This window comes from Mytilus trossulus, chromosome 2 (genome assembly GCF_036588685.1).
Source record: "Mytilus trossulus isolate FHL-02 chromosome 2, PNRI_Mtr1.1.1.hap1, whole genome shotgun sequence".
In the NCBI taxonomy this organism is placed as follows: Eukaryota; Metazoa; Mollusca; class Bivalvia; order Mytilida; family Mytilidae; genus Mytilus; species Mytilus trossulus.
The window spans coordinates 97,026,685-97,041,227 of NC_086374.1; the positions used below are offsets into that span (position 1 = coordinate 97,026,685).

Genomic DNA, 14,543 nt, shown 5'->3' on the forward strand with positions numbered 1-14,543 from the left:
TTTCCATATTCCACAGTTTCACCAGCTGATTACCATTTAACAGTAAAAATTTAACAGTATATAAATATCTTTTGTGACAATGTAATTCTCATTAATTTAAATTGACAAATGTGATCCAGTTATAAACTTTAAGAGAGATGTTTTACCGTAGTTAAAGTTTAGGAGAGATCTGTTATGGTAGTGTTGTTTTATAGGTCTTCCTTCGTCAACGAGCCTATTGTTATACATATGTATTTAAACACTGGCATATACTTCACATCAGTTAGCCCAAACAGACGGGGATCAGTGTAGAATCAACATTCTTGATCAGGAGTAAATACTGAATCCCTTAGATCACGGTCGTATCATGCACGCTATAATCATAAACACTTCAAAATCTCTAACCTTTTTGCACGTATTTCTATTTACTGAATACTCATTTACTATTGAAAAATTTTATTTTTAAATTTCTCTTTTGTTTTGTTTGAATTTTTAAGAATGAATTCTGAGAATCTCATTCATTCCATTCAATGCCTAATTTTATTTGTATACAACCCATTCAAATAGGTCAATACCTTTATCAAGCTCTTAAGTTTAATTTTGTTAATTTTCCAGGCATTATTAGTCCTAAGGGATATCAACTAAGCTATAGTACTAATTAATCAAAGGTTAGTTTTTGTTAACTCAGAAAAAATTCAGATACATGTATTACAACATGGCTTAACTAAATTTTCATTTTGAATTCAGAAATTTGCAATTTTTTTTAGGAAATAGGTGTCGGAAAAGTGAACTATCTTAAGTATTGGTAAGATCAATGTTTGTATGCAGCTTTTCCTAAAAGAGGGGCAAAGCCAGAGAAGCATTCAAACTCAAAATCTGAATAATCAAACTTGATGTTGATTGGTCCAAAATAGTAAATAGGTACATGCACTAATATCTGAATTTATTGTCTATATATCTACATGTCGTATACATTGAAGGCTGTGCATTGACCTATAATGGTTTACTTTTTTAAATTGTTATTTGGATGGAGAGTTGTCTCATTGGCACGCACTGCCCACATCTTCCTATATCTATGTACCAGTAAGTTGTCATATATGATTGCCATATAAAAATTGATGGTTTCTTTTTCATTGAATCACTTGATAGCCCCTTTAATCAAATGTTTATCATATCAGAGAGTAACCTGTGACAAAAGCTTCCACAAACACCAATTGCCACCATAGTTTTTGTAACCTATAACACAATTATTTCTCTTATTTGTTGTTGAAAAGAATGTTATTCCGATCCAAAATTAGCCATACCATTAAACTCTGACTCAATCTAAATTTGGCATTTAGCCTGCTTACCTTTATTTAATTATTCATATTATATCCTAAGCTTTATGAAAAAGAAATGATAAATATATCATTATACCTTTCAAATGAAAGCCAACAGTATGTCTCAGTAGAGGCTTATTTTAAGGAACGTCTACTTATATATATTTAAAGAGGTTCATACAGGACACTGTTTTTATTGCAACATTCATTTTTTAAGTCCCCCCAGTTCAAATAACACATACCTATTTTTGTTTTGTGAAACAGTATTTGAAATATCCTTGTTTTCTTTAAGTTAAAAAAAATATCGATAAACTTAATAACAGCTTTTGTTATGTAGTGTAAAGATTGTTATAAATGGTTCCTTAAAATCAATTAACATATAATTTCTTTATACTTAATGTTGCTATAAATATGTTTGCCACTACCTTTCTAAGGACAGCAAAGAAAGTGCAAGTTTAGTACATGTAGTAACAAAGTGTAACCTCCAAGGTTAGCATAAAAAGTAAAATCACAAAAATACTGAACTTAGAGGAAAATCAATTTGGAAAATCCATAATCAAATGGCAAAATAAAATAACAAAACGCATCAAAAACAAATGGACAAGAACTGTCATATTCCTGACTTGGTACAGGCATTTTCAAATGTAGAAAATGGTGGATTAAACATGTATTATTAACCTGGACCTATAGCTAGCTAAACCTCCTACTTGTATAACATTTGTTTATACTTCTGATAAATTGACAAAATAGGGTGAGCAATTTAAGTTTCAAATGGCTCAGTAGGGGAGACAATACCTTTTGTGTAATGATACAGTATTTTAGCCCAAGAGCTTTACAAAATGATCAGACATATACAGGGAAAAGACGATAAAATCAAATCACTTGTATTTGGTCCAAATAAGATGTGTTATAACAGATCTAAGTACTTTAATTTCAATTGCAAGCTAAACTATATCATATTGCAGAAATTTTTTAATATGTTTTCAATTTCAACAAAAAAATCTAATATTACAAAATGCAATAATAGGCTTACTTGTCAGTGAAAAGGCTTCGTGTCGTGTAAAAACTAATTTTTAATCATAATTCGCTTCTCAAGATCCAATTGTACAAAAAATTATGAAATTAATACCGATCAATCTGAGATTTTTAATTTCACTATTGATAAAATTGTTTTATTAACATCGAAAGCTGTTAAAATCATTATGACCTTTCTGACCTTTCTTTAGTAAGTTTCTGTGTAAGTAGTTGTGGTACGAAGTTTCTGCAAAACTTAAATGATACTTGAGACACATAAATACAGATAAGTAATTTCAATATATAAAAGGTAAGTAATTTCTACAAATAATATAAAGATAAATATGTATACAGAACTTTGACACCTGCACTGCATGTACTCTTATCTACATGGATGTTTTAGACCTATTTGGTTTGTTCTCGTAAATTGATTTGGTTCATCACAAATACTTCGGTACTTTGCCATATAATGCACCATTTTAATACCAGAGTGGTCTCAGCATAAGTTCAACCCCTTTATGTAAAGATATGCATTTCATCTTTTTACTCAGATTTAGTCACTGAAATGTATTTAGAAGAAACTGATGACAAATATTTTCCAAGTTTCATGCTTAAAAGAGCCACTTGGCAAGGCAACAAAATCCTTTAATCAGAACAAGGAAGAAATATAGTAAGGAAATATTGAAAAATATAGTAAGAAATGCACTTGCTTGGACATAATATTCAGATCAATGCATTTCTTTATTATTTCATCATTATTTAAAAAAAAAAATTTGATTTACTATTATCATTATAGAAGGAAATTGATTCTTTAGATATTGTTTTCTATATTTATAAGATCAAATGCATTTATGTTCCTTTCATTAAATTACACTGTTATATCTACCTCCGTGTTAAATAATAATACATGGCTACAAAAAAATCTTTGTATTTACATTCACTAAAGTTTCAATGTTGTTAAAAAAACTGTTTTTTTCTTAAATACAATTTATACTTATGAACCATTAAGGCTCCAAAAATTGCTATATTTAACATTTTCATAAAGTCCACCTATATACACTCATTTTCAAATCTACAGAGCTTTCCAGGTCAATCCACTGTTATGATTATAGATTTGTTCTTCTCCACAATATGAATGAAATATTTGCCACTGGAATTTAAGCAACTAACAACAATCAGAGTTATCAAAAGTAGTGGTCAAAAGGCTTTGACCACCAAAATTTTGGTATTTTGCATATGAAATAATAGTGAGCACCAGCAGATTTCTTCCAAGGACCACCAGGAAAAGAAAAAATTGAGAACTTAATGAACAATCAATCAATCAATCAATCAATCAATCAATCATCAGTAACCGATTATTAATGACACCAAATACTACCAATTTGTTTACATTTGTTTTTATATATTATTTTCTTCATATTTCTGAATGACTTGTGAAAATGAAATCTAATGAAATGGTATAAGGGACTACTGTATTAAACAAGTGTTCTGAAAAATCTAAATGCTTCATGGACTATAAGTATTAACCTATTTGCCCTCAATTATCAGAGCATTGGGTAATAATAGATCATAAACAGGCACAAAATGAAGTAGCCAATAGTTTGTTGATTGTTTGATGATTAACCAAAAGTTCTGAACTTTTTGGGCGATGTCTGATATTAGTAACGCTTGATTTTTTTTTATAGGAGATCCATTAAGTTTCTGCACCATCCTATGACCTCCAATCGAGTGACGATGAGACTAACATACTATCTTGTTCTTTCAAGGTATTGAAGGAGTTACTTGGAATATTGCATTATATTGGGCGAGTGCCTCCGTTATCCAATATCATTTTGCTATACTAATCAATGAAACTTTATAAGTAGGTACTGTCATATAAATTAGTCATCAGAACCAACAGAGTAGGAATAAAAGACCAAAGTATATTGATATGCTAATGTCCTGCAGACTTAAGAAGTCTGAGAGCTTTCAAATAATCTTAATTATTTCTAGATGCAGGTGAAATTTCTAGGAAATACAACTTCAAGTTCTTGAAATTATCTTTAAAATTTAAACTTTTAAACATAGCAACTTTGACAGAACAGATTATACTGCATACTTGTAATGACTTAGTTTCATTAAAACATACATGTTACTCAGGGAAGAATCTTTGTAAATGAGGTAGTTAAACCTTTTATGAGGGGATTTTATAATTTCTCTTACACTTTCACAGCCACCCTTAGAGAAAGAAGATTGCCTTCCAGTGATTCCATCATTCTAATTTTGTGTGTTTTTATGTATCAGACCTTATAGGAAAATATCACAATGTGTACCATCCAGTGGCAAACATTACAAGCATGTTCATGTTCAAAGAAAATATGCACTACCATTCTTCAGATATTTTTTTCCAAGTTTTATGATTGAAAGAGCCACCTTGGCATAGGGCCAACATCAGACAATCAGAACAAGGAAGGAATATAGTAAAGAAAAACTTAAGTCGTATAGTAAGAAATACACTTTCATGTTTTTCTTCAACCTTGTATAACGAAGGACACCATATGATTCAGGATAATATATTTCTTGATTTTCATGTCTGCTAGCTGGGACTCTCATGTCATGTTATTCTAATGTCAATAGAATTGTAGACAAATTATTCCAAGACATTTACAACATACTGTGTAATTAATTAGATGGAACGTAATCAATAGTATTTCTTTATTTGGCACAGATCCTTTAAAGATTTAACTGCATTACCTCAATATATATAAGCTAGTTGAAATTGATATATTAACTATTCACACTTTTTTTAACAGCATACTTTAATGCACAAGTATATTATAAAGATCTTGAGTGAAAGTTTTCTCTTGGCTGTTTGATTTATTGCGGTGATTTAACTTGTTTTTTTTTCACTCAATAATGGCTTAGTCCATTTTTGCTCCCAAGAGAGTAACAAGTTGCTTAACTGCTGATTTTTGGTGAAAGCAAAAAAAAAGTGGTCCACTTTAAACTGCAAGAAAAGATGGAAATTTTGTCTTCTATTTCATATTTCTATTACTATTGCATTCACTATGCAGGAATTAAACTGCAAGATAAGATGGAAATTTTGTGGTCTCTTTAATGTATTTTTTTTTCTATTTCATTCAATATGCAGTAATTGAAGCATTTCTGGTAATATTTATTGCAAAAATAAATGCATTGTTAATTTTTTTTTTTAATTGACGATTAAAAAATGTTTCCAACATAGAAGTCTGCAATGAATGAAATATTCATTCCACTAGATTATAATTGTAAAATATCAATGAAGGCTACTGAATTTTCAGTTCAAAATATGCAAACACTCGACATGAACAATAAAGTAAATTGAATATCGAACAGAGTATAATTAAATTTTGTATGTATATGGTAGTTCTAAAAGCACACTTTGTAACTGAATATTTGCAATCAATACTACCTACCATTATTCATGAATACATCTAAAATTTAATATCCGAAAATCTGATACCGCTACTTAATATGCAAAATCAACAAACACATATATGCACTATTTTAGTCCTTCAAATGTAGAGAAATATTGTCGAAAATCACTTCATATACATACAAACGGAAAATAAATTTGACAAATAATAATTTCTAACAGGTAACATATATAAGTCCGCAATCAGGTGAAAAAAGTCTTGGCATTCGATCATATACACCGCACAGTATTAACAATCAGATATTGAAACCTATACAAAAGACTCCAATAAAAACTTATCTGTCCCAATGAATGTGCCGGTATTTAAATCATAAACTTTAAGGTGTTGAACTTTATAACTATACTATAACGGTACTTGCAAGTTATACCACGTATATGTAATGTTTATTATGGGAGGAATTTAATAGTCTCCACTCATGCACGAGTTATTGGCGATTATTATGGGTGCTCTAAACAAAACTACCACATATGACCTTGGACTTTTGTTTTACTACAAGAATCTTATGTTATTTTACATAAGCATGTAGATTTATGCATGATAATCAGTAAATTCGTCTTAATTTGAAGAAATGTATTGACTTTTTTTTTTAATTTATTTAAAGTTTGAGCAGATAATAAGAGCTTGTTCCTAACCATTGACAGAATTTTTAATACCTAGGAATTCAAAATAAATCTGAAAACTTTTGGTAAGATTAGTTTGGATCTAATAGGCTGCTGACAAAAAAAATTCAACAAAACATCCATAATTTGCTGACTTTGGAGCTTTAATGTACTTTTATGAAGATATATATGTTTTACAAAGCAGTATATGGCTTCTGAAGATCCATTTAAGAAACAAATTGTGACCTTTTTGATATGTTAAGAATAATATTAAGTTGAAATTCAAGGATATCTTTCATGAAATGTGAACATTATCCTTTGTAAATTGCTGAGGGTTGGACATAAACCCTTGATATCAGGAAAAACTAACTTGACCCCCTCTTTTTAGCAAATAACATGGTTTTTTTGGTTTTTTAACATATTTTTTATTACACAATGTAATTTGAGACTAAAACAAGAATGCCTATATCTTCTTGTATCTACTAATAAGTTATAATCTTAATTCCTGCCATTTTCAAAATCAGAAGTTTTTATATTTGCCTCTGAACATCATATTTTGACTATTTCATTTATTATGTCTGTTTTGTTCACACATTGTTGTAAATATTATGAAACTTGATGAGACTGTCATAAAAGTGAGAGGATTAGAGCTATAAAACAAGGTTCAATCTACCATTTTCTACATTTGAAAATGGCTGTACCAAGTCAGGAATATAACAGTTGTTGTCCATACTTTTGATGTGTTTGTATAAATTGTTATTTGCTTTTGCCATGTGATAACTTTCCAATTGAATTTTCCTCAGAGTTTAGTATTTTTGTGATTTAATTTTTTTGTTGATATGTATACAATATACGAGAAAGAAATGAATAGATTTACGTAAAAAAAACTATTCAATTGTCAAAAAAGACGACTATGTGTTAAATTTTCAAGAAAGAAGACAACTATGTATTAAATTTTCAAGAGATGCAACTCTTAAAAAATTCTTATTCAACAACAATAGAGTCTTAGTACATGTACATGTAACCAAGCAATGTACACGCCCATTACCTGCAATCAACTGAAGTCAGTAGACATTTGTGGGAGGCATGATATACCAGTTATTACATGGTATGGTATGTGATAGTTTTTGATACTCCCCCCAACACCTGTTAAACATTCCGATACACAGTTTCCACCATTGTAATGGGATTATATAACAAATCGCTGTTTTAATTAAATGATTGCATAATAAATAACTGGTAACTCTGTCTCTCTGTGTGGGAATACTAATACTTTGAACAGCTTAGCTTCCTAGAAGTCTGAAGATTTTGATTTGAAATTACATCTAAAATTAACTTTATAATGATATTTAATTGAGAAATGTTAAACAAGTCAAGCTCATTAGGACATCTATTTTGTCACTGGTATCCCCGTCACCGATACAAAAGTGAACAAAACATATTATCTTTCACAGATTTCAATTCCGATGTCAATCTCAGACATGCACTTTTGCAAATTACAAATTACAGTTTCTTTGAAGTGAGGAAATTACAAAAAAAAACAACATTATATTACATAAAGGCTTTAAAAAGGCAGTGATTAGAATGGATTTACACTTGACTCCATCAATACACCATTTTTTTTTGGATTTAAATAATGATACCATGTATAAACCAGTCACAAACTATTTCATATTATTCTCTCGTTCTTACATTTATATACTGGAATATTTTAACTTTTTCTTCAGTTTGCACAAACAAAAAGTCAGCACATTTTTTTATGTACAAATGGCCATATTAATTCTTTGCAATCAAACAAAATTCTGAGGTCTAATTTTCACTTGTTAAATACTTTATCTTTTGCAAACAGAACTATGCTTATAGATATATGCCCATATCAGATAGCTATATTCACATATGTCAAATGTATCGTTGATTAAATTTTTACTTTTGTACAAACACGCATTAATGGAATGTTCACTTGATCAAATATTTAACACTCTGCATGTTTGGTTAAATTTTATTTAATTCCCTAGGTGCTACACGTACATGTATAATATTCAAAGTGACTTTTCTTTTCATCATTTTGATCTGCAATATGTCAGTCTTTTCTTAAAAAGTTTTTAGTACATGTACTCATCATAACATGAAGGTAAAAATAACATTGTTTTTAATCCAAATAAACATTAAAAAAAAAACATATAGCACTAAACTTTCCAATCATCTACAATTCTCAAAATGTTTATCTGGGTGCTTTTTGTGGAAACTTATGACATGAACACAAGTTATTTATCTTTTGAAGACAATAGCCAACAGTCACACTACAATTTGCTAAGACACAAAAAAAAGTAATTTCCTAACAATTTTCTGTGAAACTGACTGTGAAAAGACTATGACCTAAATTTTGTCCACAGAGCAAAGACATGTACACTTGTCTTATAAAATACAGGGGAAGAATTAGACTTCTTGAATTTAATTTGGCTTGGATTGATTTTCCAGTAAAAACAACCACCTCTTTCTGGTTTTAGGGAGGAACACCTTCTCTGCTCTTGAGATGTCTTTTTTACCACTCTGATTAGCCTTTGAATAAACAACTTACCTTTAATAGTAGCTAAGGGAGTACTGAGACACTACTACCTGAATTCCTGGTAAATTTCACCACCTGGAGTGACCCTATTACAAAGGAGAACATTATCCTAACATGACTTACCTCTTGGAGAAGCTTTCTCTTGTTGTCTCTTTATCTTTTCTTTGATTTTCGCCAAGCCACCTAGAAAAGAAAAAGTCCAAAATTAGCACTACACAAGTACTGGTAGAGATAAATGTCAAAGAAAAATAGCAGCAGAGTTAACCAAACATAGCCATTTCCATCACATGATCTTAAAGGTCAACACATGGTCTTAAATAAGGAACAAGACCATTATTTTCAACCTTTGGGTTAAATACATTCACACCTTGGTGTACTGTAAATTGTTGATAATCAAAATATACTTGTAAATATAACTTGTAACATCTATTTATAAGGAGCCAGTGTAAGGATACCTAATGCCTATAGAAATAAGAAGATGTGGTATGAGTGCAAATGAGACAACACTCCATACAAGTCACAATTTGTAAAAGTAAACCATTATAGGTCAAAGTACAGTTTTCATCAAGGAGCCTTGGCTCACACAGACACAGCAAGCCATAAAGAATCCCAAATATATACAATATACTTGTATATACATTTGAAACATGTATTTATAAGGAGCCAGTGTAACTTGATACCTAATGACTTAAAATATGAAATAGAAATTTGTCCTTCAATTATAGTCTTCCAACTCTTTGACAGTTCTATTCTGATCCAGAAAAGTTCTGTTGTTCTAGTCTGAAGTGACTTCAATGAGGCACTCGTATATCAAGTTCTTTTGATGGAAATTATGCCTATGCATGGCAATAAATTAATGACATTGTCAAAATTAAACCTCCCTGGAAAAAAAATTCTATAATCTTATGCACTCCTAACTAGTGCAACCCTATTTTTAAGTCAACATGATTCATTTCTAAAAAAAAAAAAAATGAATTCCAAGTAAAATTTTATGCTTTAAAAAAAATCTATTACTCAAGGTAGTCTATACAATGTAAAGTAAACATATCTACGATTTTCCATCTATAATATTAAGTAATGTTGAGTAGGATCAACCCAGAACCAATTATATTATAATATATTACAGTAATTGCTGTCATCTATTCTAATGTCAATGTGACCTCAAATCAAATGTGAGGGATGTTTTTTTCATTTTTTTACGAGATTGTACCTATTTATTTAAACTTATAGGTATAAATTAAAAATTAAAAATAATCTCTTTTTCCATCTGTTTTAATAAAAAAAAGTTGGCAAATATTTATTCAATTTTATTTTTAACAAAACTGACCTGGAATAAATTCAAGGGTTTTAAAAACAAAATATCATCCAAATTCTTGATTTAATTTAGTGAGATATTTTTTACAATTATGTTTTTTCACTTACATTCATCTTTTATTGTCTTTCCTTACAATATATATATACTGTTTATTTTTTTTTAACATTTATCCAGGACAAAGTAATTTTAAAGTTATCATATAGATATAAGAAGATGTGGTATGAGTGCCAAATTGAGACAACTCTCCATCCAAGTCCCAATTTATAAAAGTGAACCATTATAGGTCAATGTATGGCCTTCAAGACGGAGCCTTGGCTGACACACTGTGGCCCAAAAAGTGACTGGTGTAAAACTATTCAAACGAAAAAAGCCCCGTAAACAGTCTTAATCTCTATAAAAAAAACGACAAACAAGAAACACTTAGGCCAAATAAAAAAGCATGTGTGTTTCCTGTTTCCCTACCTACCCTATATTTTAAGCTTAGAAATAGCCTACCCTAAAGATTTTTTTGTCATTTTTCAATAAGCACTGTTAAAGTCAGGATTTCTCTCCTATAGACTCAATGTAAAAAAAATGGTAAAATAAAAAAATCCCTACCTACCTACCCTATTTTTTTCAAAGATGAAACAGGAAACACACATATTATTTTATTTGGCCTTATGAACGACATCAACAAACAACAACTACTGAACATCAGGTTCCTGACCCAGGACAGGTACCAACAATTACTTTTTTTTTCTTTATATAGTATGTGTTCAATTTGTATAATTTAGACCTTGCTGCTTTGATTTTTTGGTGTTTTTATCTAAGGTGTTAGCTATTGTTTTCACTGCTCAGAGGCCTTTAAGCCTGCATTTATCTTTTATAAGCCTTTAAAACCATTAATATTAATTGCTAAACAATTTCCTGAATAAGAATCAACAACATTCGCTTGACAAATGCCAAAGAAAAAACCCAGTGATCATCTGAATTCCTAGTAAATGTCAAACCATCATTTAGTCTGATCTATCGACCATCTAGCCTATATCTTATATCATGGTTCAAGAAGTACCATTATACTATCTAACTCCTCTGGAAGCCAGGGATTTTTCTAAATTTAAATTACCCATTTAAAAAGATGTGAAAATAATATTAATTTTTGAAACACCCACCATGCGACATAAGTAATATCCCACCGATTTAACCATTCAGACTTACAAATCAACATTATAAATTAATGCTTTCAAACGCTGAAATGTTTCCATTTTCATTCACGTTTATTTGTTGTCAACATATATATGCAAATGAGCCTCACTACCACCGTGGCAGAAATCGCTAGGAATTTAATTGAAATACAACTGTAAATTTTCGTTGACATCTTGACTTTGTTAGGATTCTATAAGAAAAAGTTGTAAATCTTTAAAATCTGTTTTAAACCTGCTGATTTTAGGTTTTAAAGCATGGAATTTATAGTTTTATATTCTAATTTAGAGAACATGTGTTTTCTTGTCTACAAAGTATCCAATTCAATTTTATGAATTTCAACAAGAAAAGCGTGACTTTTGAAGTCAAGGTCAAAAGTATACCATAAATTTAGGATGACAATAAATACAAAAATACTTTCAATGGAAAAGTAAAAAACATTTCCCTCTTGCTGCCAGAACTTTTAAAGTTCATAATTCAGTATCAGCAAACTGTTTCATAGTAAACTTTGCTACATTTTCAAAAGCAAATTTTTTTATTCAGACAATATTTCTCGTACCTAAGAAACTGCAAACCATCTTCCGGCCAACTTATGAAGTCCTTTTTAAAACAAATTTCTTTTTACTTTTTTGGAAATAAGTGAAAAACAGACATTATGACCAAAATAAGAGAAAAACAGACATTATGACCAAAATAAGAGAAAAACAGACAAACAAACAGTCCACAAAATCTCACTACTCAGAAAACTAAAGATTAAAAACACAAAAACATTAGGTGACTTTAACATAGGTTCTTTGAAGAGATAAGTAGCTCCTAGAGGAACCAGTTCAATGTGTTGATCATATCAAAGCAAAATCTGGTGAGAGGTCACATTTGGTGATGAAAAGAGGAGGGTGGAATTGCGGAGACGACAAGCAGAATATATTTGTGTCATCTATGATTCTAATATAAAGTTTAGGTTGTCTAGTTAAAATTGTTTGACATTTTTTTTTGAGAGGACATCATTTTCAGCTTAATTTTTTTTATGGTGGAACTCTGCTCATTATTGAAAGCAATACTGTGGCCAAGAGACTCCACATTTCTTATATGTATATAGATAAAGAAGATGGGGTTTAAGTGACAATGAGACAACTCTCCATAGCATGGATTTGGTGGACAGTTGTGTCAATGGCATTCATATTACTAGTACATTTAATTTAATTAAAAGAAAAGGGATAAGGTTTAACACAAAATCCCTAAATATACAGCAAGCTGATAAAACCCAAAGAAAAGGTCTAAATCTTCAAGGTTAAATTTGCCGATATTCATATATTTTCATACAGTAAAATAGCCATGAAGTCTGATATAAAATTATTGACTGTATATTTTTAAATAGTTATCTCAAATCAACACTCAACAAATATTAATCAATAATATCATAAAATATTACTTTGAAACAAAACTAATTAAATGCATCAATGAATATGGTATTTAAAACCGTGTAAATGACAAAATATCAATTCTTATCTCTTTATACTTCCTATAGTAATTGGTTGGTCTTTATCTCATACTTGTGTTGTACATTCCCACACTTTACTTGTTTGCAACTACTGCTTAGACATTTTAAGAACTCATGTCCATTGCAGATTCATAGGGAGGGGGTGGAATGGGGATCTGGGATTCCTTTTTGTCTGAAAAAATTGGTCGATAATATTGGGATTTACAGCAGCCTAACTTCAGCCTGTTCACTCTTCGGAAATCAGTGGGCCCCCACTAATGAAAAATTCTGGATCTGCCACCGATGCTATTTTCTAGTGTATATAATTGTTTTTTCCTATTTCTGTCTGTACAAATTGTCCGTTCTTTCCAATACTTTGCTAGAATGTAATTTTTGTCTTGCCATTCTGCCATTTACCTGAATTTTACTGTGGATTAAATTATTATTTACTGGATGACTGTTTTTGTACATTTCATGGTTGTAGAACCATGCATTTTAAAATGTTCAACAATTAAAATTGAGAATGGAAATGGGGAATGTGTCAAAGAGACAACAACCCGACCATAGAGCAGAAAACAGCTGAAGGCCACCATTGCGTCAAAGTATGCATTTTTATATTAAACAGACTATGTCATAAAATAAGAAGATGTGGTATGATTGCCAATGAGACAACACTTCACCAGAGACTAAATCATGTAGAAGTTAACAACTTAAACATAATTTATACCAAATTCTGCTAGAAATTGATATACACCTCAAGGCTTTTTTAAAACATTTATGACTATCATATTACAAATTGACCCTATTTTAAATTTTACCACAAACAATACACAAGTACCACTGAATATGCAGATTATGTGTAAAAGCTTCTTGAGAATGTTCTATAAATTTCAAGTTGTTTCAATTACATAAAATTACTCATTGTTATCATGCATGTAAATAAGCAGACATTTTCAGATATAATTTATATAGGAATTGCAATTTCACAAATGTAAAAACGTAAAATTAAGCATGCTGAAGTAGGCCAATGAATATGTGTGCTTAAGAAAATTAAACAATCTTCAAACTTAAATAATAAAAGATTTTCAGCTGAGGTTCAATTTGGGTACCAAATGAATATGGATCTGAAATTAACACTTAATTTTAAACTTTGCAAAAAAACAAGCTTTTAATAAAGAAATTGATTTATTATTCCTTTAAAGCACAATACAATTACTGTATATGTGGAAAAAAACAGTATGACACTAAGAATAAGTCGATTCTAAAGAGAAAATTCAGAACTTTTGTTATTCAAAGCAGACCTTTATAGTCAGTAACATATTGGAAAGACAGATATTTTGATACGATGATGCAAAAACAGTAACAATTAAAAAGTGTACAAATACATATAGACTTACTTCTTACAATAATTCTAATGAATTTTCTAGCTACCAGCACCAAAATAAGGGTTCATTTTGATCTCCAGTGTTTCAAATATAACTGCCGATTGAATTTTAATTGTGACGATTGAATTTTAATTGTGACGTCATGCAAGTGTACCCCCTGTTTTATTGGAAGTAGAAAATGACTTTATTTACAAAGCAAAAGAAGAGTGTCATATTAGAATTGATCTTTATCAATAGGATGAAGGACACTAT

At 30.0% G+C, this 14,543-nt stretch overlaps 1 protein-coding gene across 2 annotated transcripts in view; it reads right to left on the minus strand.

Annotated features, from left to right (window-relative positions):
• Positions 1-14,543, minus strand: part of LOC134708469 (centrosome-associated protein 350-like) — a 108,463-nt gene that overhangs the window by 65,434 nt on the left and 28,486 nt on the right. For both annotated transcript variants that reach the window (XM_063569022.1, XM_063569023.1), the window contains exon 6: positions 9,056-9,115. In XM_063569022.1, the coding sequence (XP_063425092.1) occupies positions 9,056-9,115 (60 nt within the window). The remainder of the gene's footprint in view (positions 1-9,055; positions 9,116-14,543) is intronic.